General features: G+C 56.6%; 4 protein-coding genes across 4 annotated transcripts; 3 read left to right on the top strand and 1 right to left on the bottom strand.

The window, feature by feature from the left end:
• Window positions 1–228: 228 nt before the first annotated feature.
• PHYSODRAFT_307061 (hypothetical protein) lies at window positions 229–3414 on the top strand (the record flags this gene model as incomplete). The annotated part of the gene is made up of 1 exon (XM_009539506.1): window positions 229–3414. One exon carries the CDS (start codon window positions 229–231, stop codon window positions 3412–3414), a length of 3186 nt encoding a protein of 1061 aa, XP_009537801.1.
• Window positions 3415–4684: 1270 nt separating this feature from the next.
• Window positions 4685–11433, top strand: PHYSODRAFT_251811 (hypothetical protein; the record flags this gene model as incomplete). The annotated part of the gene is made up of 2 exons (XM_009539505.1): window positions 4685–4768; window positions 9655–11433. The coding sequence occupies 2 exons, from the start codon at window positions 4685–4687 to the stop codon at window positions 11431–11433; spliced, it is 1863 nt and encodes a 620-aa protein (XP_009537800.1).
• Window positions 11434–11970: 537 nt separating this feature from the next.
• Window positions 11971–14011, bottom strand: PHYSODRAFT_319617 (hypothetical protein; the record flags this gene model as incomplete). Its single annotated transcript, XM_009539504.1, has 4 exons — window positions 11971–12270; window positions 12411–13001; window positions 13046–13382; window positions 13425–14011. 4 exons carry the CDS (start codon window positions 14009–14011, stop codon window positions 11971–11973), a joined length of 1815 nt encoding a protein of 604 aa, XP_009537799.1.
• Window positions 14012–18471: 4460 nt separating this feature from the next.
• PHYSODRAFT_341193 (hypothetical protein) lies at window positions 18472–22059 on the top strand (the record flags this gene model as incomplete). The annotated part of the gene is made up of 7 exons (XM_009539503.1): window positions 18472–18651; window positions 18737–19655; window positions 19730–20548; window positions 20624–20848; window positions 21064–21192; window positions 21270–21373; window positions 21430–22059. The coding sequence occupies 7 exons, from the start codon at window positions 18472–18474 to the stop codon at window positions 22057–22059; spliced, it is 3006 nt and encodes a 1001-aa protein (XP_009537798.1).
• Between the last annotated feature and the right edge of the window lie 2435 nt (window positions 22060–24494).

Below are 24494 nucleotides of genomic sequence, written 5' to 3'. Positions count from 1 at the left end.
CTTGTTGCCAACAGGTTAGAGACTCCCGTGTGCGACGGAGCAAGCGAGAGGTGTGTGTTTAGAGGCAGGAACGGCAGTAACGGCGACAGTTGCGGATCCGCCTTTAGGCTCGACCGCTGAAAGCAAGGCGCAAGGCCAGTCGGCAACTTTTCCAGCAGCACAGCACAGCACTGAGCGCAGGTTTAAGCCAGTGCTAACCGAGTTTAATAAGGGGAAAAAGAAGCAGAGATGGTGATGCGCCGCGACAGCCACAGCGCCGTGCTGCGGCAGGAGCCCGCCCCCACAGTCGCGCGCACGCCCCCGAAGCGCGTCTTCTCCTTCAAGGACGCGGTGGTGCGCGCGCCGCCCGCGTCCGCGCCGTCCCTCTCGGTGAAGGAGCAGCCGCAGCCCGTGCAAGTGCAAGTGCAGCCGTCTCCGCGCAACAGAGGCAACAGCCACGACAAGAAGACGCCCGGCCCGCGCACCATCCGCTCGCGCAGCATCACCAAGATCGTGGAGAGTCCGAGCTTCAAGAAGCGGTGCGAGGCGCTGAAGTCGCACCAGGGACGCAAGCACCACGACAAAAAGAGTGACAGCAGCGCCAATGGTGCAAGTGCAAGTGCTAACCGCAGCCCCTGCACCTCCCCCAGGGCGAAGGAAGACACACCTAAAAAGTTGACGCCGTTGGAGGAACTCTGCGAGAGGGAAAAGTTGTTGCACGGTTCGGGCGAGAGCTTTAAGGGGCGCAAACGCGCCTCCCGCTCCGCTTCCGCCTGTTCAGCTTCCTCCTCCTCCTCCTCCACCTGCTCCTCTGCACTGCGTAAAGCGCATTCGCTGTCGGAGAAAGACGATGGTGTTAACCAGGAAAGTGGCAGTGGCAGTCCGCGCGTCCGCACCGTGTCGAACGACCGCGTGCTGTTGCGTCGAGCCTCGTTGCCGTTGGGAGCTCCCTCGGACTCTGATACGCAGGAATCTCTATCCAGTTCGTCGTGCGAGAGCAGCCCCGTCAAGGCCGTTGCCAGGTTGTCGGTCTCCTCCCAGCCGCGTAGTCCCGTTGTGGCAGTCTCCCCTCCTCCGTCCAGCACCTCGTCTACCGGGCTGGACTCGGACGAGAGCGAGTTGTTGTCACACGACCTGGCAGTTGGCAGCAGCAGTAGCAATAGCAGCAGACACCACGCGCGGAAGGCTCTGGAGAGTGACGACGACTTTTTGGACTGCGACGACACCAACAGCGAGTCTACCGCCGAGTCCTCGTGCCCAAGTCCTCGACACAGCCCGCTGTCGCACTTTGGCGCGCACCGCCGCGAGATGGAGGCGTGCTACGAGCACGATGAGCTTTCGTCGATGCTGTCCAACTGCTACGAGGAGGACGAGGAGGCGTACATGCTGCTGGACCGGATCAACAACTTGTCGGCCGAGTTCGTGGCCAACCGCGAGTACGAAGAGTCGAACGCGCTGTCGTGGTCGGTGCAGCATGCAGCGCAGCAAGGAGTGATCTCGACGCAGCTGCAGCAGAACCTGTTCACGAATATCTGCGAGGGGTATCTTGACGAGGCCCGGGACGTGCTGTATCACAAATGTCACCTGGTTCCAGCCGTTGGTAGCGTTGTGGAGAGCCCGATGCAGCCGATCATGGATCCGACTGCGCTGCAGTCGTTTGTGGACTATGTCGACGACATCTCGCCTATGGACGTGCCTGAGGCGCGCATGCACAAGTTGCAGGTGCTGAAGCAGTTGTCGGATCTGCTTACCAAGTGGGTCAAGATGGTCGGACGCGAGCGTGAGCTGAGCGAGGAGCACATTGCGTTGACGAAGGGATCTCTGTTCCTGGCTGGCTCGTACCGTCTAGGACTAGACGACCCCAACTCGGATATTGATGCAGTGTGCGTCGCGCCTTGGCACGTGACCCACGACGACTTTTTCAGTTCGTTCTGCCATTTGCTGGAGCAGACGCCGGGGGTATCCCACCTTGCGCCTGTGCCCAACGCGTACGTACCGCTTATTTCGCTGTCGTTCTTGGGAGTGCGGATGGACCTGTTGTTCGCGCGCTTGCCTGTGTCGAGCGTGGAGCCCAACCAGAACATTGATTCGGATCACATGCTGGTTGGCGTTCATGAGACGTCGATGAAGGCTCTGAACGCCCCACGAGTGAGCTCCATGCTGCTGTGCCTGGTGCCAAGACGTCGCGAGTACAGGATCGTATTGCGAGCCGTGCGTGCATGGGCCCGCCGTCGCGGGATCTACTCAGCCAAGCTAGGCTACTTGGGTGGTATCAGTTGGGCTATCCTCGTTGCGTTCGTGTGCCAATTGTACCCGAACGCGGAGCCTGCCAAAATCTTTGTTCGATTCTTCCAGGTGCTTTCGGAGTGGCAGTGGCCGCAGCCTGTCATGCTGAACATGATTTACGACGCCGGACTGGGGTTCGACATGTGGGATCCTCGCCAAAGCGTGTTCGACCGCTCGCATATCATGCCGATTATCACGCCGGCGTACCCCCACATGAACTCGTCCGTCCAGGTTTCGCAGCCCACGTTCTCTGTGATCTACGAGGAACTGTGGCGCGCGAGGTATTTGGCTGAAATTGCCGTTGGCATTTCCAAGCCGTTCCCCACGGCTGCGCCGTCGCCTGAAAGTTCTGAAGCGGACTTGAAGGCAGCAGTTGTGTGTATGGCTACGTCGATGCCCTCTTTCGACCAGCCGCTGAATGCTGTTGACTCGACGGAAGGAGTAGTGCAAACCACGCAGGGCTTCGGCGAAGGAAGCGCGTGGGACAAGCTCTTCCAGCCGTCGAATTTCTTCATTCGGTACAGCTCGTACATGGTGTTCAACTTCCAGGCGGCCTCGGAGAGTGCGATGCACAAGTGGGGAAAGTTTGTTCAGTCGCGACTCCGCAAGCTCGTGGACAACCTGCACCACATGTCACCGGTCTCGCGGGTGCACGCGTTCCCGCGTTATTTCCCTCACACGTGCGATGCTGAGCGCCGTGGGCCGGGCTCGTGCATGTTTATTGGTATCGAGTTCCACTACCGACGTCATCAGACCATCCAGCCGAAGGACGACCCGGAGGTGAAGAAGACGCTGGAGCAGGCCATCCGCTTCTTCTTGGCCACGGACTTGCAGCAGATGGAGGACAAGCAGCCAGATATGACTGCTGACGCCAAGGTATTAAGCTGGGAAGAACTGCCCGAGTTTGTCTTCCGGTTAGGACGCAGCAACGCCGATTTGGAGCGTGCCAAGTACACAGACGACCTGGAGAAGATGGGCTTCTCGCAGAGCAACACGCCCACCTTCCGCCCGCCGTACTACGTCAACAGCTACAACCGCAACGGCAAGTGGCGCAGCGGAGGCCCGCGTAAGTACGCGGGAGGCCAGCGCAAGCAGCGGCGAGATTTCCGCAACGCGCCGCGGTCCTATCCAGGCACTCAGGCTGGGTGAACGAAGAGAGGGTGAGCTCGTTCTTCTGATGGAGAGCAAGCAATTTATCACGTCACGGGGGTAGAAGACTCGCCGGTGACGTACGTGCATGCGTATTTAAGCGCTACGAGATGAGCGTTTAGTTGTTAGATTGTAGACCAAGTTGTTGTCCAAGTGTGACTACGAAGCGGCAGCCGAGGCCGTGCGAGAGACGAAAGCGTGGCAACGAGGAGTGCCGAGTGGCGGCAGGCGGACGTCGTCTCGAATGTGCCCGCGCACACCCGGGCATTTCTGATCAGCGAGAGCCGTGAGGACAATTCGTCCAGTCTTGTGCGCGATGGCACCACTTTACGGGCCCAGACATCGACCAAGGCGAGCCAAGAAGGAGAACAAAAAAGAGAAAATGAAGCAGAAAAAACAGAGGATTCACAAGCACCAGAAATAATACAAAAAACAACTTGAAAGTGAACATTCTGGTTTGTGTATCTCAAAGCACACGTCCGAGCGGAAGCTTCCTACTCAGCAGGATTAACCAGCAGGATACGCCCACAACAGTTGCAACGCAAGATGCCAAAATTCAATTTGCGTACGGAAGTTGAGATACAATACTGACAAAGCTTTCATGCAGATGAATGTATGCATCCGGACGACGGTTAGTGGACATCTCCCGTCATCCTCGGGGAGATTCTCGTCTCCTATAATAGATGCAGACTGATTGATCCTCCGCTTTGCTTCTGCGTACAGCAGTAGCTAGCAAGCAAGCAACTGGCTCGACCATATACATGTAATCCTTTCATGCAGCTTGGCAGTGAACGTGGCGACTGCTGCCTCCAAGGCACTCGCGCGCTGCGATGCAGCTTGTAACAGGGCTGCAACGCCGAAAAAATGCCGGGTGCTGCTTGGTCTCCGTTGAAGTTTGGGGCGAAATGGTACAGAGGCTAGACGCGTTAATCGCGAGATTAATCGACGCGATCCAAGTCGAAGCGAGTCGAACAGCACACGGGCAAAAGTATCAAGTTCGTGGCGTCGCATGGCCAAAGCGCCCCAGTGGTTATCCGCGATGAAGGTTGATCACCCCCCTCCTATACTCAAACCTCAAGGCGCGGCATGGCGCGAGTTGGGTTGCATCCGGGAGACAAACGCTGGCTTGTCCACAGCTGCAGCAACAGCAGCGGACAAGGAGGAGGAGGAGCTCTCGTTTGCTCACCCGTCGGCTTTGTCAATCCGTTTGCCACTCTCCAATTCCCTTCGTCCCACCGAAGACCCCCCAACTGACCGAGCCACTCCAACCATGAAGGTGATCCCGAGCGTCATTGCCCTCGGGGCCTTCGTGACCGCCCTCGTCTACAGCCCGCAGACTGCGCGTGCTCAAGACGTCGTGGAGGCCGAGCCCGGCACCGACCTCTTCAACCAGTTCCGCCCCGTGTATCACTTCACGCCTCGCGAGAAGTGGATGAACGACCCGTGCGCGCCGTACTACGACGAGGCCACTGGTCTGTATCACATGTTCTACCAGTCCAACCCGAACTCGACGATCTGGGGCAACATGACCTGGGGCCACGCCGTGTCCAAGGACCAGGTCACGTGGGAGGACTACCCGGACGCCCTCCACCCGTTCGAGGACAAGTGGGACAACCTCGGTGTGTTCTCAGGTTTCGCTATGAACAACGCTATCGACGGCAAGCAGACCGTGTTCTACACTGGTGTCACCGCCCTCCCGATCTCCTGGAGGAAGCCCTACCTGTTTGGAGAGCACGTTGTGTACGCTACCACGGATGATGGAGGTAAGACCTGGCAGAAGGGCAGTGAGCCGCTGATTGAGCTGCCGCCTGAGGGCCTCAACGTCACGGGCTGGCGTGACCCGATGCCGTTCCACTCGCAGTCGCTCGACGCTCACTTCGGCTACGACGCCACCAAGGGCAGCAACTACATCCTGGTTGCCGGCGGCATTCACGATGTGGGTCCGCGTATCTTCCTCTACCATGCCGAGGACTACGTGAACTGGGAGTACAAGGGCTACCTGCTCTCTCAGGAGAAGAACACGTCCTTCTCCGAGTACAGCGCCAACTGGGGCTACAACTTCGAGACCTCCATCTACCGCGAGATGAAGGACGAGGACGGAGAGATGCACAACGTGATGCTATTCGCCGCTGAAGGTGACCCGAACCGCTACCCGATGTGGGCCACCGGCACGATCTCCGGTGGTGGCTGCGGTGTTGAGACCGACGCTGAGGCGGGTCTGTTCACCCCTCTGATGGTCGGAGTGTCGGACCGCAGCGACTGGTACGCCAACAGCATCTACACCGACAAGGACGGCAAGAACGTCCTGATCGGCTGGATCACCGAGGACAACAACTTCACTACTGGTCAGCCGCAGGGCTGGGACGGTATGCTGTCGGTGCCGCGTGAGGTCGGTATCACTATCCTGCGCGACATCAACGATGTCGACAGCCACCTCGTGGGCAAGGGCGACTGGATCGTGTCCGACTCCAAGGACGTGTCGTGCGCCGACGGCTTGGCCAAGCAGAGCAAGACCATCAAGACGCTGAGTGTGAAGGCGCTGAGCGACTTGCAGCTGCTGCGCAACGAGAACGCGCACGAGCAGGTGGCCAGCGTGTCGATGAAGGGCTCGTCGCAGGTGCTCAACTCGACCGGTGCGTCGTTCGAGCTGATCGCCGAGGTGTCGGAGTTCGAGCGTGGCAGCAAGGTCGGTTTCGAGGTGCGTCGCAGCAGCGCCGGCGATGAGGTCACGACCATCGTGTACGACGACGCGGAGAAGAAGATCATCATTGACCGCTCGAAGAGTTCGACGGCCACGTGCGCCGTGTTCGCCGACAACGACGTGAAGCCGATCTCGGAGTCGGTCTGGGGCCACTTCTACCTGTACGACATCTTCACGGGTGCGTCTAAGAGCGACGTGTGCGAGTCGAAGCGCGAGAAGCTGAGCTTCCACGTGTTCGTGGACGTGTCGAGCGTCGAGGTGTTCGTGAACGACCGCTTCTCGCTGTCGGCCCGCATCTACCCGTGCGCGAGCCAGACCAAGTCGGACGGCATTGCTCTGACCGCTTCGGGCGACGCGACGTTCGAGAACGTGCAGGTGTGGACGGAGCCCAAGCACGCCTGGGCTGACAAGCGCACTGTGCCTACCTTCTAAACCATTTGAGAGGGCGGCTGAAGGTGGGATCATGGACAGACTGCCTGTCTCTTATGTAGAACTTGATAACACACCGCTCTGAATCAACTTTGTCCGAGTCCTCCCAGTGATTCTCTACTTCGATCGAGTCGTGTATTATTGGGCTCTATGCTGGGTGCGGTTTTGTGACTGTACCAGTACTGCATGTGGCTCCTGTCGACACAAACTTTGGATAGCGTTTGTCTGGGATTTCTTGAAGGTGTTCATCGTTTTAAGCTTAACCACAACGACGACGGAGGATTGTGGCCCTACAATCATGCTGCGGAAGCTGCAGCATCTGAAGCGGACATTTAAGACGAAGTGTGTTGGTAAACTGGCGAGCATTGCAAACTACATGTATCTTGAACTCGACACCGCAGCAACATCGGCACGGGTTTACATGTACAGTAAAGTGCGTCGATAAGGAACGGGCGACATTTTATATTCTATGACAAGACATGAATCCTCGCTTGTACCCATTGAGTGCCAAATGTACTGAATTAGTTATATGATTCTACCAATCATTCGGTCCCGTTTAACATTCCGCCAATCACAGTTCCGAAACCAAGCCTCAAGAGGAATCTAAAGGTCGCGAGAGGGAATCATGAGGATCGCTGTAAGCATGTCTCATTAACCAAATGTCGCTCTGCTGCTCACAACTCCCATGGTGACCGCCACTTCCAGACCGTTCCAGACGCGGCTACGTCTGACCAAGCTTCAGTCGCTGCTAATCTGTCATCACCGTCGTGACTACGGGGTGCTACCTATGCTGGGCTGGCTGCGTGGGCTCAAGGCGAGACTCTGGTCGCGAAGTCCGACATGAACTACACATTGCAGTAAATCAGTGCATTTGCTGTCTGTATGTGACGAGTCAAACCTTTAATTATCAATATACCTTTTTCTTTTAATGTATATCAGGCGTTTCTTATCGACGCACTTTACTGTACCGCATTTCGCATGTAGCAACACACCCATGTCATAGGTTTAGGTTAATTACTGCACTCGAGCCTAAAAACAACGTAAAACCCAAAAACTGGGTCACGCGATCATTTCGTACACAAAATTGACGAGATGGTTGGCCCAGTCATGCGGATGGCGCGGAGCGATCTCCTCTAGGATGGCGCTTAAGCTAGCAACAAGTCTAGGCGCCATCTACAACTATGTTGCACAGGAACCACACCACTTAACCAAGCATCTACAGCGTTGCTTCTTCTACTACCATCGCTGCAGCAGCCGTGTTGTGCGCTCTCTCGAGCTTGCGCGCTGTGGTTTAACCTCGTGCTCCCCATATCGCGCACTCAGGCGCGCCTCAACTGGGCCCACACCAGGCGTGGCTACTAACTATTACTCCGACGAGGCGTATGCCTCCAAGCGCGCGGGGAGGGGGCAGCGCGACGTTGGCGAGCGGTGCGCAGCTCTTCCCCTCTGCATTCGCGCGCTTGGAGCTGGTGGCTCAATGGGAATGCAAAAATGCGCAAAATATCCAAATTAGGGATGTATCTCTCTACATGCGATCCCACGGACTTTTCTCTCGCATGTCTGATTGGTCTAAATAAAGGTGCATCTCTTAAACCGCTGTAGCGCTCTACATGCGAAATGCGGTATCTAATACACGTACAATGCACTCGATCGTTGGGTGGCCCCGACTGCATTCTCTTTGTCGCCCCGCGATAATTCCTCAAGCGTATGCTGCTGAGAATTCTGTTGCAGCCGGTTTTGAGAGCTGCGATTAGAGCAGCTTGCTTAAGTTGTGTTGAAGACTTCAACATGGCGAAGGATAATCAATCCACGCGAGTTCAGTCAGGATTGGCCTCCCATCTCAGCCAGCATGATCTGCAGGGAAACTGGAATCCTGCCATGCGTTGCTGTGGAGGCCACAGCGTCGAACCAATTCCAACACCTTTTTGGTGATTGATGATCGAGGGAAACACGTACAGTAGCTGCTCACGCGTGGCCTACGTGAGCCTTGACAAACCACAATTTTGCGTTTCTAGGTGCGCTTCGCGTTTGACGGCCTGGCACCAATCGATGAATCAATCCAGTGCCGGAGTGTCGAGTCCGAGCCCGTCCGCAGAGGCAGAAGAGAGCCCGACACATGCTGCGCGGAGCGTTTCTTCCTCTTCCTGCGTTGCAGCGCAACTTCAGCTACAGAGCCCCGGCACAAATAATCTGCGCTCCGGGTTTCTGCGCAGCGGCAGGATCAATTCGTATGATCGAGCTCCATGCCGGCTCTTGATCTCGCTGCTTTGCATGGCGCGGGGTGTCTTTGAAGCCGCGCGCGGCGCGCTGGCTGCTGCGGAGACCTCGTTCCTTGCCAACTAACTTTTGCTGCGTGAGCTGCACGTAAGACCGCACTTGGGAGCGTCGGCTGCAAACAAATGAGTGCCTGGCAACCACGTGCGGTGACGGTGTTAACCGGGGGCTTGGCGCGAGATTTCGGCGAGTTTTGCGGTGCCTCTGCCAGCACAGCTGGCGGAGGTTGGCTGCTTGGGCAGTCACGCTGCTTGAACTTATCCGCGCTGATGTGCGTCAATGGAACCTGTATGGGCACATTGTGTATTGGAGGTTCAGCAAAATCACACAGGTTTTGGAAGTGTGTTTGTGTGGCATATGCAAATCACGTCGCTTCAGTGTTCAAGATCGCAGGTTTTCGAACGTCTCACGTCCCTTGTGAGACGTTCGAAAACCTGCGTCCCACGTGAACAAACTGAAGTAAATCAAGTTCGAGACGTCGCAAACGCGTGCAAAAACTGCCCTCGTCAAGGGACTCGCAGCCACTGCAGTGTTAACTCCGCCCTCCCCCGTTGTGGACTTCCCAAACTTCAAGCGGACCCGAGGCGGGGCTGTCAAAATGGACGAGACCTTCACAGCGGACCACGAGCCGGATCGATTCCTGGACGTCTCCGGCCCAGTCGAATTGGTCGCCATTCCTCAATTCACTTCGCCCCGCCGAAGCTACTTCTCAAGTTCCAAGACCGACCGATCTTCGGAGACTTCCCCAACCAACCATGAAGGTGATCCCGAGCGTCAAGGCCCTCGGCGCCTTCGTTGCCGCTCTCGTCTTCAGCCCCGGGGCTGTCCGCGCTGACGTCGTGGAGGCCGAGCCTGGCACTGAGCTCTTCAACCAGTTCCGCCCCGTGTATCACTTCACGCCTCGCGAGAAGTGGATGAACGACCCGTGCGCGCCGTACTACGACGAGGCCACCGGTCTGTATCACATGTTCTACCAGCTCAACCCGAACTCGACGATCTGGGGCAACATGACCTGGGGCCACGCCGTGTCCAAGGACCAGGTCACGTGGGAGGACTACCCGGACGCGCTCCGTCCGTTTGAGGACAAGTGGGACAACCTCGGTGTGTTCTCAGGTTTCGCCATGGACAACGCCATCGAAGGCAAGCACACGGTGTTCTACACTGGTGTGACTGCCCTCCCCATTTCGTGGAAGAAGCCCTACCTGTTCGGCGAGCACGTCGTGTACGCTACTACGGAAGACGGAGGTAAGACCTGGCAGAAGGGCAGCGAGCCTCTGATTGAGCTGCCGCCTGAGGGCCTCAACGTCACGGGCTGGCGTGACCCGATGCCGTTCCACTCGAAGTCGCTCGACGCTCACTTTGGCTACGACGCTGCCAACGCCTCTAACTACCTGCTCGTGGCCGGTGGCATTAAGGAGGTTGGCCCCCGCCACTTCCTCTACCACTCGGTGGACTACAAGAACTGGGAGTACAAGGGCTACCTCATCGCTCAGGAGAAGAACACCACGTTCTCGCAGTACAGCGGCAGCTGGGGCTTCAACTTCGAGACCTCCATCTACCGCGAGATGACGGACGAGGACGGAGAGATGCACAACGTGATGCTGTTCGCTGCTGAGGGCGACCCGAACCGCTACCCGATGTGGGCCACCGGCACGATCTCCGGCGGTGGCTGCGGTGTTGAGACCGACGCTGAGGCGGGTCTGTTCACCCCTCTGATGGTCGGAGTGTCGGACCGCAGCGACTGGTACGCCAACAGCATCTACACCGACAAGGACGGCAAGAATGTCCTGATCGGCTGGATCACCGAGGACAACAACTTCACTACTGGTCAGCCGCAGGGCTGGGACGGTATGCTGTCGGTGCCGCGTGAGGTCGGTATCACTATCCTGCGCGACATCAACGATGTCGACAGCCACCTCGTGGGCAAGGGCGACTGGATCGTGTCCGACTCCAAGGACGTGTCGTGCGCCGACGGCTTGGCCAAGCAGAGCAAGACCATCAAGACGCTGAGTGTGAAGGCGCTGAGCGACTTGCAGCTGCTGCGCAACGAGAACGCGCACGAGCAGGTGGCCAGCGTGTCGATGAAGGGCTCGTCGCAGGTGCTCAACTCGACCGGTGCGTCGTTCGAGCTGATCGCCGAGGTGTCGGAGTTCGAGCGTGGCAGCAAGGTCGGTTTCGAGGTGCGTCGCAGCAGCGCCGGTGATGAGGTCACGACCATCGTGTACGACGACGCGGAGAAGAAGATCATCATTGACCGCTCGAAGAGTTCGACGGCCACGTGCGCCGTGTTCGCCGACAACGACGTGAAGCCGATCTCGGAGTCGGTCTGGGGCCACTTCTACCTGTACGACATCTTCACGGGTGCGTCCAAGAGCGACGTGTGCGAGTCGAAGCGCGAGAAGCTGAGCTTCCACGTGTTCGTGGACGTGTCGAGCGTCGAGGTGTTCGTGAACGACCGCTTCTCGCTGTCGGCCCGCATCTACCCGTGCGCGAGCCAGACCAAGTCGGACGGCATTGCTCTGACCGCTTCGGGCGACGCGACGTTCGAGAACGTGCAGGTGTGGACGGAGCCCAAGCACGCCTGGGCTGACAAGCGCACCGTGCCCAGCTTCTAAGCTTGTTGAAGTGGTAGTCGAAACAACTCCGGTTGCAATGCTCTTTGCGCATACATAAGTCAAAAACACGTAGCGTTATCTTGTGTATTACCATTCGATCCACTTCGGCTACTCTTCATTCTGTATCTGCCTGAGGTCACTCCATTTTCTGACGAATCGGCCAACAAGATTTGGAACTTCGACATGAATTGACGGGCTTCGAACGAAGTGGTAAAGTGGACCGACACCCTCCTTGCGTTATCTATGTGGTATGTTGTCACGACGCCGACGCACGCGAACCATTGCTGAAATTGGCTATGCCTGTTGTGGTAACAGTGTTACCGAAGATTTTGAAAGCCTTTTTGATGGATGATGCTACTGGTTTACGCTTTTTAAAAAAGCTTAAAAGCTTTTAAAAAAACGAGATACATAAATGTAATACGAAGTGCTTCAACCACATGTAGAATGGTAGGACGCTACGTTGATTTGTTGTGTGACTGCTGTTTTGCGTGTGCGAGGGGGTTGGTACTCTGGGCACCTCGCACGCGCTCATTCGACTTATGCCGTTTTCACGACCTTTCCAGTCTTCTTGTGGATCTGCTTGGTAGGCACCGAGCGCTTGGCCGACCACGCGTGCTTCGGGTTCGTCCACACCTGCACCTTCTCGAAAGTGGCGTCGCCCGACGCAGTGAGCGAGATGCCGTCCGACGCCTCACCGCACGGGTAGATGCGGGCCGAGAGAGCGAAGCGGTCGTTCACGAACACCTCGACCGTCGACACATCCACGAACACGTGGAAGTTGAGGTTCTCACGCGTCACCTTGTACACATCGCCCTCTCCAGACTCCGAGTCGTCCGCCTGCGAGTCCAAGTCCGAGTCAACGTCAAGCGAAGCCGAGTCCGAGTCATCAGCCAGCAAGTCCGCCTCGCCGGCCACCGAGTCCGAGTCCGAGTCGAGATCCCACTTGAGCGATCCGAGGCGTCGTCGTCGTTCTCCACGGGCTGGAAGACGTCGTACAGGTAGAAGTGGCCCCAGATGTCGTCCGAGACGGGGGTCACCTCGTTGTCTACGAACACGGGGCACTCGGCGTTGGAGCTGCTGGAGCGGTCGATGATGATCTTCTTGTCCTTGTCGTCGTACAGGATGGTCGTCGTCTTTTTGGCGTCCTTGCTGGGGCGCACCTCGAAGCCCACCTGGGTGCCGCGCTCGAAGTCGGACACCTGCGCGATGAGTTCGAACGACTTGCCGGTCGACTTGAGCGCCTTGGACGTGCCGTTCAGCGTCACGCTGGGCACCACCTCGCCCGACTCGGTGTTGCGCAGAAGACGCAGGTCGCTGGGCGGGCGCACCTTGAGCGTCTTGATTGTCTTGCTCGGCAGCGTCTTGCCGCCGGCCACCGTTACGTTCTGCGTGCTCGACAGGATCCAGTCGCCCTTGCCGACCAGGTGGTCGTCAACGTCGTGGATGTCACGCACAAAGGAGATGCCGACCTCACGCGGCAGCGACAGGATGCCGTCCCAGCCCTGGGGCTGGCCCTTGGCGAAGTTGTTGTCCTCGGTGATCCAACCGATCAGGACGTCCTTGCCGTGCTTGTCGGTGTAGATGCTGTTGGCGTACCAGTCGCTACGCCGACCATCAGAGGGGTGAAGAGACCGGCGTCCGAGTCCGCGCTCGCGCTGTCACTGTCGGCAGCACCGAAGGTGCCGGTGGCCCACATCGGGCAGCGGTTCGGGTCGCCCTCAGCGGCGAAGAGCATCACGTTGTGCATCTCACCGTCCTCATCCTTCATCTCACGGTAGATGGTCGTCTCGAAGTTGAAGCCCCAGTTGGCGCTGTACTCGGAGAAGGACGTGTTCTTCTCCGGAGCGAGCAGGAAGCCCTTGTACTCCCAGTTCACGTAGTCCTCAGCGTGGTAGAGGAAGATACGCGGGCCCTCCTCGTGGATGCCACCGGCCAAGAGCATGTAGTTGCTGCCGGCGGTGGCGTCGTAGCCAAAGTGCTAGTCCAGCGACTGCGAGTGGAACGACATGGGGTCGCGCCAGCCCGTGACGTTCATGCCCTTGGGCGGCAGCTTGATGAGGGCCTTGGCACCCTTCTGCCAGGTAGAGCCGCCGTTGCTGGTGGTGGCGTACAGCACGTGCTCACCAAAGAGGTACTCGTTCTTCCACGAAATGGGGAGAGCGGTGACACCAGTGTAAAACACCGTGTGCTTGCCATCGATAGCGTTGTCCATGGAGAAACCCGAGAACACACCGAGGTTGTCCCACTTGTCCTGGAACGGTAGCAGGGCATCCGAGTAGTCCTTCCAGGTCACTTGGTCCTTGGACACGGCGTGGCCCCAGGTCATGTTGCCCCAGATCGTCGAGTTCGGGTTGGACTGGTAGAACATGTGATACAGACCGGTGGCCTCGTTGTAGTACGGTGCGCACGGGTCGCTCATCCACTTCTCGCGAGCCAAGAAGTGGTAAACCGGGCGGAACTGGTTGAAGAGCTCAGTGCCGGGCTCGGCCTCCTCGACGTCAGCGCGGGCAGCCTCGGGGCTGAAGACGAGGGCGGTGACGAAGGTGCCGAGGGCCATGACACTCGGGATCACCTTCATGCTTGCAGCTGAAAGATCCGAACGTCGGTGGGGTCCTAGTGTCGTGTAGGAACACGCACTAAGTTATATGATAGCACACTTTCCCCACCAACAACACCCACCAAGTCCCAATGACTCAATGGGCTTGTAAGGGTTAGAACCTGAAGGCCCAGGAACGTTCCATTGCACCTTGTTGATGTTTCCTCTGTGCACCGTGTTTCCGCTTTGTCAACTGACGGAAACCTAGCGTCACCAGCCACGAGCAAAGGCTGACACGCTCTCACACACAATATAAACCTCGCAGGCCCTCAGGAAGGAAGGGTCCCAGCCAGTCACGGCTTGATACGAGGGTTCCGGAGCTATACTCCGACGGGAAGGATAAATGGAGTGCGCTCTCGCTCCTCCACTACACGGCGATGACTCGCCCTTCGTATACACGGCCACTTCTTCACTACTCTTGGCCTGACCACGGGTAAACGCACGCTACGATACTAGCAGGCGCAGTCATAATCCTACCAACAGGTTTATCCAATTGCTACGGGAACTCACCGATAGCCCGGACGTCTTCCTTGAGAGGTTGGGAGGAAAAGCTGTCCTGTCATTGTTGCCCAAAGGGCTTATCTATTCTATCTTCTCTTTCCTATGGTTCAATACAAATATCTAGTCTAGACGTGTCCGTTGTGGATCTTCCCAAGTAACCACCGACCCTTCAGAGCCTCCTCGACGCCCCAAGAGGCCTCTCGATGACTCTATTGGACGATGAAGGGGTTCCCTGACTTGGAGCAGTCACCGGGGCTCGAACGGTCGTCTTAAGTGCGGATCTCGGGTCAAAGTTCGCTGTAGGTTCGGATCGTACTTGAAGTTCCGGTGTTGTGTGGACACACCACGGCTTGAGCTTGAGTGTTGACGAGTCATCCTCATTGGTCCAAACTGGCCAATCCGCGGCCGTCGAACACCATCGAACGAATGGCGATGTGCCTCGATCCGCCAGTTTAGTCGACGCCGAATGCCGCGGGGCTTGCCGTAAGCTTCACTCAACTTTCTCGACACCACAGCTGCCCACACCGTATCGCGAGCCACAGCACTTGGTGAGTGTCAGGGTGCTCCCGGTGTCTTCGCGCTACCACGGCTGGGTCGTCTCGCGCCGCGAAGGCTGCGCTGGCCCGCGCGTTCCGGGCGCTCTGCGTCGATCCCGCTGACATGGTACGTGCTGCGTTCGGTCTCCTGCTCGTGCCGTCGACTGCTCACCCTCACGCGTGTGCGCTTGTTCTGCTGGCGGCAGGCTCCCGCTGCGGTTTATGGGAGATTCGGGGGCCGACAGGCCCCCGAACTCCGTTAAATTTAGGTGAGATCTCCGAACTCCGGCCGCAGCCCCGGAGGGGCGCAGCCGTTTTCCCTTTATTTACCGAGAAATTGTAGCTGAGGAGTTCACAGTAAGCATGGCCTTGTTAGCAGCGCGCAATGATAACAAGGCAGCAGTGGTCGAGGCGGTTGGACGGCGCTCATTCCCTCCCCGTCTAGTTTATCCTGAGGAAAAGGTGGATGACATGCAGTTGTCGCGGCTGTTTTCACGTCCGTTGTTCGTGTGGACCCCGGCGTATCGAAGAGGCAAAGGTCTGCCGTCGTGCATCAGCCGAGACTGCAACTGCAATCCGAAGGTGAAAGACTATTGCCGTCGTGTGGTGGAATCTGTGGAGTGCAAGTGCGACCTGGTATTTGTGAAGTATAGGTGCGCTGTAACAGGATCATATTTTCCACTGTGAGCTCGGATTACTTTGCACAATGGCCCGATATGATTTTTCACTTTCCATTTGTTCTGAGCCAAAAGCTAGTGTTCTCGAACTCACTCATGGAGACGGTTCATGACGGTATTACCGCGCAGAATGGGTTGCAACGTACCATGGAAAATATGGAGCGTAGGCGCAAACAGCGCTACTACAAGCTTTTGGGTCTGTTTTCCAGTGGCATCAAGCGAAACCACGAGCGTTGCTTCACCTATCTGGCCCTCACTCCAATATCAGAGGATCAGTATGCAGATCAAAACAAAGTTGTTGACAATCACACGCTTACGACGGCATGGCTACACGCTACAGAGCTGTACGGGTCGCTGTGTGAAAAAGTGATGAAAGACTGTGTTGTAAAGAGGGCCATGAGAATGGATCACTCTGTCAAGTTCTGCAAGCGGCTAAAGCTGTGGAAGGCCAAGGGGCAACGTAAATCTCTCAAAGATGCGAAAATGCTTTTGCTGTTCCAGAATGAAATTGGGCAGATTATTGGGCGGCGGCTGACCAGGTCTGAAAACAAGGAAGAAACACGAGCCTTGCTTCAACATGTGAAGTCGCAGTTTCGTGCGCCTTCTGGGGGTGACCTGGATCATGTAGTTGTGTCGGATAACGCGTCGGCTGTCAAGAAAATGGTCACAGAAGTGTTTGGTAGCGAGGTGGTCACAAAACAGGACCCCTTTCACGTGATAACTCGCATCACTGAAAAAAATAAAGGCACCCGTCACCAGCAAACGAATTTCAAAGGAACTCTCCCGTGCGATCTACAATGTGGATCGTGAATTGCGCCCTACTGCTGAAATGGCTCTTCAATTTCAAAGTGTAGTCAGCGGTGTTTTGCGCTCAAGTGTATCGTGCAGCCTGAAAGAGTGGTAAGGGTTGTGTCAGAGTAATTTGGAGCAGATTCAGCGTGCGAGTTGTACGTGGGCTCAAACACTTACAGGGAAGGCGGTCATCGAGTTCGCGTGGTATCTACTAGCCAACTTGAGGGCTTTCACTCTTCCTTAAAAAAACTTCTTACCAGAAATGTATCGATTGATGTTGGCTTGCGGATCTTAGATTGGTTTATCGTCAAGCATAATTTGTCTATCGGTGCTAAGTTCGGGCGCAATCCGCCCATGAATGGCGTTGATTTGATTTCGGCGAGCCATACTGCATTACTCTGTGGAACGATGGTCCCTACTTCGCCTCAGATGGAGTATGTGATGCAGCTTTCTCTTCGCCGCTTGTACCCCCGCAGTATAGAACGGAGACCGAGCGGGACTTAGATCGACTCCTGGGCACAGGTATTTCAAAGTGCAAGAGTGAACACAACATGTCTCGAAGGGAATCTTAATCGCTCCCGGCAACACCGCTCAACAGTAGCGGAACTGCTGTTAAAAAGTGCCGTTACCCTCCAATCGGCCAAGCTGAAGCGTGACGAGTTTTTTTTAACTCTATTCGACTGGGAAGTACCGAGTGTGAAGGCGACCAGGGCTTCTCTACGGAGGAGCACGAGCTGCTCAGGCAGCTGCGTAACGAGCAGGCTGCTAGTAAGCGTGAATGGTGCACGTGTGAAATGATAACAACGTTGATGTTCAATATTGGTGTTTGCAACAACACGAACCCTAAAATACGGCTACAACAGCGGAGCTATGCTACGATGGTCTCAAAAATTAAATCACTTGGTGCTGATCCTGAAAGTACAAGCTCCGCTCAAAAACAAACAAAAATATTCCATTTTGCTCCTCAAGAAGCTGTTTCCCTGGCTTTGCGTTCACCGATAGACTGCGAGGCTGATTTGATGCGCGATGTCTTCAAGATTCTGCGAAAGTTCAAGGCCGGCACAGCTCGTAAACGATTATTCCACCGTATCTACGACTTTGCAAGTTGTGTCTGCGCTGGAATTGGTCAACTTGATGAATCGGTGCGGGAGAAGCGCTGAGAAGCGCTGAAGGCGGCCCAAAATCGAAAGAAGAGGAGACTAGCTATGATCACGAACCCCACAGACGCTCCATTATCTTGTCCAGCCCCCAATGAAGAAGAAAAACGAGCCGAGCCATTAAGTACTCTGCTTACAGATCAAGAAACTGCAGCGAACGATGACATCGATGCTGCGACCACTACAACTAGTGCAAATGCAGACGACACACCTCCAGCAAGACTACAACCGCAGGTTATTTGTCGTGACACTGTTGGGATTGGTGAAGATGCAGGACAATCAAGTGTTCCAACAAAACGGCCTCGGCCATCTACTATCGCACCAGAGCACTTGGCTGAGTTGTGTAAACTGTCTGATTCGCTGGTGTATACTCGTGGAAAATATATATTGCTGCAGCAGGAGCTGAAGAAATATTACCCTGACGCGAACCTCACGGATAATCAACTACGCTGCCGCCTTAAACGACGTCGAACAGCAGAAACAAATTGTCCCAAGCCAGCGAGTAGCGGCAACGAGATATCTGACAGCATTGCTCCACCTCTCGCTCCAGCTAGCAAGGCGACTTCGTGTTCGAGCTGCCGCCAGAAGAACTTACAGTGCGGTGAAGGGTCTCAAAATCCTGCGTGTTTGCTAGCGAAGAAGAATACTACTCGTACGATAACAGAGTTCTTTAGCGTATAGCAATAAAATCTAACTTTCATAGCACATCTGTTTTTCCACCAGGATCGAGACATACCATCGAGACAACATTGTGGTCAAATGTGGTCGAATGTGGTCAAATGTGGTCAAAGTGGTCGCGAGACAAATCCCTCCATCTCCCATGCGCCCCCGCTGTGTCGAGTTCTGGTGGCGGCCTCTCCGGCCAGGCTTCTGCTGCGTCTTCGCCTGCTCGGTCGTCGTCTTCTGCTCGCGCTGGGTCGACGGCTGCCGGTACTCCGCGTCCAGGCGATGACGCACAGGTGCGTACCCTGTCTCTGCATGCGTCTCCCTTCTTTTCACTCGTGCTGACGTTGTTCTCGTTGATGCGTCTGCTTATATCTGCAGTCGGCTGGTGGCGTGCCTCCGCAACCACTTATCGAGGCTATGCGTGGCCGCGAGTCTTCGGTAACCCCGGCAGCATCTCGCCCTGGGTCTCCTGGTTCTTCTCAGCCTGCTCCTGACAACTCGCGCGGTCGTGGTCAAGTTATGCGTCGCGACGCCCTTGAGCAGCTGGTCCATGATGTACGTGATGAGTCGTCGGAGCGCATCTTGGCGGTGCTGGGCTCGAAGCTGGAGTCTCTCGGCCGTCTCTCGGTGAACCTGCAGCTGGGACCGAGCATCCGAGGTGATCGCCGCGTGGGTTCTCGCCTGGCGTCGGCCCGGAACCTCGATGAAGTGGTTACTGCTGCGGAGCCGAACATGGATGTTGGCGAAGGCTCGACGCTGGACATGGCAACTTTGCGCGCCCGGCTGCACTCTGCTGAGTCAGCGCAGGCTGCTGCAGAGAATCGGTTGCGGTCGCAGACGTACTCTTTGGAGAACCAGAAGGTATTCTTGAAGAACGCGTACGACGAGATCGCACAACTGAAGAAGGATGTCGCGCATCTTCGTCAGCTGGAGGCTCATTACATCGTCGAGCTCGAGTCGTCGAACGCCGCCGTGGATGGCCTCAGAGAGTGTTCCGATCGACAGGAGAATCGTGTCAGGGTGGCCGAAGACTCGCAAGCTCGGGCTCTAGCTCAGTTGAAACGTGAGCAGGAGGTCTACAAGGCGGCCGTTGCTTCGTCAACTGCTCAAAGCAGGCGCTTGCACGATCTGCTGGCTCGCTCGGACGCCGCCGACGACACCGCACCAGCTCGCCTTCGCCGCCGCAATGAGGACCTCGAAGAGCAAGTGAAGCGGCTGACCCGTGCCAACAAGACGCTTCGCGCTCACGTGCAGCTGGAGGAAATGGACCCCGACGTCCTGGTCCTCGCCGTAGAAGGTTCGTAGTCACTATTTGGTCGTCATTTGGTTTATGTTTGCTGACTTTGTCCCGATGACTCATCTTGCTTGCAGGTATCTCGACTGGTGAACTCAATTGGAGCTTGCCGGATCTTACTCCCGAGTCTCTCGCGATTTTGCAGAAGCAGCACCGTACAGCAGACCGCTCCAAGCCGGACAGAGATATCGCCGAAGACTTGGCTCGGACTGCCTTCTCACTGAATGACTCCATCGGGGATCCCTTGCGCAAGGACACTCCCGCTGGTGCAAACAAGACCACTCTGGGGCCGTCTGCCACTGCAGTCAAGAAAGCTCGCGCGTCGCGTCGGTCATCGTCGTCTCCACGGTTCTCGCCCCGCAAGAGGTCTCGCGAAGACTCGGGCTACGTCAGTGCTGCTGCTTCCCCAGCTCGGCCGAGTCGCTCAGGGTCGAAGGCTCGCAAGACTTCTGCCGAGTCATCGGCTGGGTCATCGGCGTCATCGTCTCCCGTGAGGAAGTCGTCGGAGAAGCTCAAGAAGTTGCCCAAGAAGCGGAAGGAGTCTCGCTGGACACGAAGTCGTTCTGCGTCGATGCCTCGCGGCTCTCCGGTCTACGCGCTTCATCGGTTCCAGTGTCTCTCCCCCCACGAGTCCTGCTCCAGTCGCGAAGGCTACTGCGCCCTCTGTTCCTGGTTCTGCGCCGTCTGCTGTTTCTGCGGAAACTCCTGCCAAGCTGTTGTCCCAGTCTCTGGTTCCGGTGATGATCCACAAGTTGGTGGCTTGAGTCATCGGGCTGATCGCGGATGGACGGACGAGCAGTTAGCTTCAGTCGAGCAGTCTCCGGAGGTACCTCAGTGGTTCGGAGATGACTCGGATGCTGGATTGACGGAGGGTCTGGTTGACGACTCAGTGGTTGGTGGCGGTGCTGCTTCTGCTGATGAGGAGGAACTCGACGAGTGGTAGGGAGAGCGCGTTGAGGTGGTTACTGTAGTTCCAGCTTCGTCACCTCTGGTTGCTGACGGTCTGTCGTCATCGGATTCCACTGATCTCTCGTCACCTGCACCAGCTCTGCCTCCTGCCAGCGCTGAGTCATCGGCTTCTCTTCCGCTTGTTCCTGCAGCTTCTGCTGAGCCGGCGGACACCTCGGTCGCTGTTTCATTGGCTCACCGGCCTGCAAATGCGGCATCTCAGAAGGTTCCGACGACTCGTTCCCGAGGTAAGAAACCGGCTAAGTCTCGCCATAAGTTGTCATCGTGTCAAGTTGTCACTACGCAGTTATCGGCCCCAGGACCAAGTTCAAGTTCTGCGCGCTCTCTGTCTGCCTCGCATGCAGCCCGAGATGTGCTGCCCACTGCTCGTTACTCCAAACACGTGTTGAACTGGGCTACTCTATACTTGGCTCCTGAATTCCGGTTTCCTGGCGCTTCTAAGTGCTGGATCCAGATTGCAAGTTGCCGACTTCTATTCCCGGGGATGCTCGGATTGCTGCCACGACTGCTGGTATCAAGGCGTTTAAAGACTTCAAGAACCCGTACCACCCTTGGCAGCAGCTTCGCCGGCGTACGCATATTTGTTCGACACCCATGGATTTGATCCTTCTATCAAGGTCTCCCAGCGAGCGCCCCCGACGACTCGAGTTAACGAGTATTGGAGCAACTTTCGAGGGTACGGGGATCCTGACGATATTGATCTTGGGTTCTCGGATTGGGAGCGTTACCACTGGATTCCGGCTCCGGCCGTGGTGAATTGCTTCCGGATCGCTAACAAGGAGCTGGAAGGGAATAATGGGCCCCTGAGGCGAAGGCCAAAGTTCGAGCTGAGCTGGACGAGGCCAAGGCTGAGTGGTTGGCGTATGCTGCCGAACGGAACAAGCGCTGGGATCGGTTCCGAGCCAAGATCATCTACCAGGTCTGGAGGTGGTTTGTCAGCAAGGAACCGAGGTTCGCTGCTCTCCACACCGAGTCTTTGTTTGAGCCTTCTATGCTGGGTTGCCCTTTCGACAACCTCACGTGGCTGCCCAAGACGACCGACTGGGTCAGCGAGATTTCAGCGTTGGACGCGGCTGAGCCGTGGCGTAATGGCTGGGTGGATGTTCCTGCCCAGCATCCGTACAACACGACGTTCTTCCCCTGCAATCCAAGGTTTCCGCTGTTCGTCCCTGCAAACACCACGCGCGAGGAAGTCGGGCGCCAGATCGTCGTTTGTCCCGACCTCACGCCAAACGAGATCGCGGCTGATTCGGATGATGGTTTCTGTGAACTTGCCCAAGCTTCCGACGAGTCTTCGGGTCCTGAGCCAAGCGAGCCTCCGGCGTCTGCAGCTACTTCTCACGTGGCTCTCGACAACTCGGACCACCTCCGGGTGCTGGCGCAGGCTGCAGCTTCTGCTGAGTTGCAGGGTGACGCTCGCGAGGATCGTGACGACTAGGAACGGTGAGTCTTCGGGTGCAGGTGTTTCTTCCACCCAAGCTGTTTGAGTTTTCACGGTTGTAGTCTTAGGCGCGTTCAGCTTGGGGTATTTAGGTTTTCTTGATTCTTCTTCCAGATCGTCATGTCCAGTTTTAAAAAAATAAAAATCATGCAAGTCTTCTGCAGTAATCGTCTTCGTCTGCGTTTCTGGGCTGCATTGCCCCAGGTACAGGTCACCATCTTCCGCAGCAGTCATTTTCGTCTACCCTCCTGGGCTGCGCTGCCCCAGGCGTAGTTCATCATCTTTGAGTCGTCGCGAGCGAGCTCTAATCTTCGTCCGTGACCTGTACCATCTGAAGGCGTTACTCGCTTCGCTTGCGCCTCAGGTAGTCGTAGAGAAGACCCCCACAGGAGAGGTGGGTGACTGGTTCCCACGTGGTCTCGTCCTGATCTGCCCCCTTGCTCTTGAATTCACGCACTGAGCTTACCGTTCTTGTTGACATGGGCATCCGATCATCCAGAATCTCCAACACTTCGCTCTCACCGGCCAGACAATCAGGTTCCCAGCTATCTTCGGGGAGTAATTCCTCGTCGAAGTCCAACCGTGAGTCTTCGGTGATGTCAGGCGCCAGTCGAGTCTTCGGGCGGTCTTTGAATTCACTCACCGGCTTCAACCGCGAGACCGGGTAAATCCGATAGCCGCTCCGGTTCGGCAACTCGAGCTCGTAGGCGTACTATTCGACCTTCTTCTTGATCCGGAACGGGCCGTGCCAGCGGTGGGCCAGCTTCTTGGTCAGCCCCGGCTTGACACGTTCCATGTACAGCCATACGCGACTACCCGGCTCGAATAGAGACATCGGCGCGTTGCTTGAGGGGTCTGAGTCCGCGTCCTGATTGGTTGGCGTTGCTGTCTACGACTTGTTCCTGCCAGTCGTCGGGATGGTTGCTCTCTCCTTCCGGCTCAGTGCTTCGTTATGTTCGCGTGCTCGGCGGGCTTTTTCAGTCGCTTGGTATTCCTTGGCCATCTCGAGTGCAATCTGGTGTTGTCGGTTGACGTCCCGGCGCCACGCCAGCGCGTCGGATTGTCTGCTACTGGCTCTGCGGAGCGATGACGACATCGCTTTCAACGTCGACAGAGCGTCCCATCCATGGACGAGGAAGAATGGAGTTTCCTTCCGTGTCATGTCTTGTGAGTTGTTGATCGCGAAGACCAACCGTTCCACGATCTCGTCCCAGTCCTGCTGAAGCGGGTCTTCGGCGTACACTCTCACGGATTGAATCACCGTCTTCACCGACCTCTCTTGCTGCCCGTTGACTTGGGGCCGATAACTCAGCGTAGCCCGCGACCTTGAGTGCATCATTTCGGCAAAGGCCTGGAACACCTCGCTCATAAAGCGAGGATCCCGGTCGTGTCTAACCAACGAATGTGCTCCGAATCGTCGGTATATACACTCTTCGAAAGCTTGGGCTACCTTGAGCGCTGTCGTGTCCGACATTGCCTTGGCGATCACAAATCCCGTGAAAGCACATTGGAACAGGAGGAGGGCAGTGTTGCCTCTCCGAGTCATCGGGAGCGGTATTACGAAGTCCATGGACACAATCTGGAGTGGTCGCTCTGCCAACACGTTGCCGGGAGAATACCCTCGCAACTGTGGTCGGCTTTTGCTGGTGCTGCAGTCCGGGCACGACTTCACATGCTTCTCGACGTCTGTGTAGAGGCCGAACCAATAGTAATCCCGCTTGACTCGCTGGTAGGTCCGCACTACCCCCTGGTGCCCGCCTTCTAGCGAGTCATGGCAGTTCTGCAACACTTCTTGAATCATCGTGGTGGGTACCACGAGACGCAGCTTGATCCCCTCTTGGTCTCCAGACGTGTCTCGACGACTCGAATTCACATTGTAGAGTACTCCGTCGTCGGACAGAACGAACTTGTCCGCAATTTTCCAGGCATCTCGTGCAGCCCTGTACCCGAGCTTCTCGACCTCGCCTCGGAGGACTGTTTTCTGGTTTTCCCACCGTAGTTCCTCGTCCTGAGCGGCTGCTATGCGCCGTCGCCTCTCCGCTTGGACTTCGACGGGGTCAATGTCTTCTGCCTTTGGCGCTGCGGGCGGTGCTTGAGCTGCTTTCGGTGGTCGTTCATCAGTGTGCTCTTTGTCGGTTTGAGTCATCGGCTTGGGTGGCGTCTCGTTCGTACTGTCGTCCGCAAATCGGACTCGCTTCGTCTTCGATCTAGCCTGTGAACGAGTCATCGCCATGATCCTGAAATGTTCTTTGCGCACGAAATCAGCGAATGTCCTGGGTTGGTGACCTCGTATCCGTCCGCAATGTGAATAGAGCCTCCAGGAACATGGTTTTGCACTGTTGCTTCATCTGGCGTCGACTCATAGATCACTTCCTGGATGCGGTTCCGTTCGCAGAGCTCTGCCTTCCGAGTTTCACTCAGGACCACCTTCG

This window comes from Phytophthora sojae (genome assembly GCF_000149755.1).
Source record: "Phytophthora sojae unplaced genomic scaffold PHYSOscaffold_13, whole genome shotgun sequence".
NCBI classification, from domain to species: domain Eukaryota; phylum Oomycota; class Peronosporomycetes; order Peronosporales; family Peronosporaceae; genus Phytophthora; species Phytophthora sojae.
The sequence above is the reverse complement of the archived record's forward strand: the minus strand, read 5'-3'. Positions and strand labels throughout refer to the sequence as shown.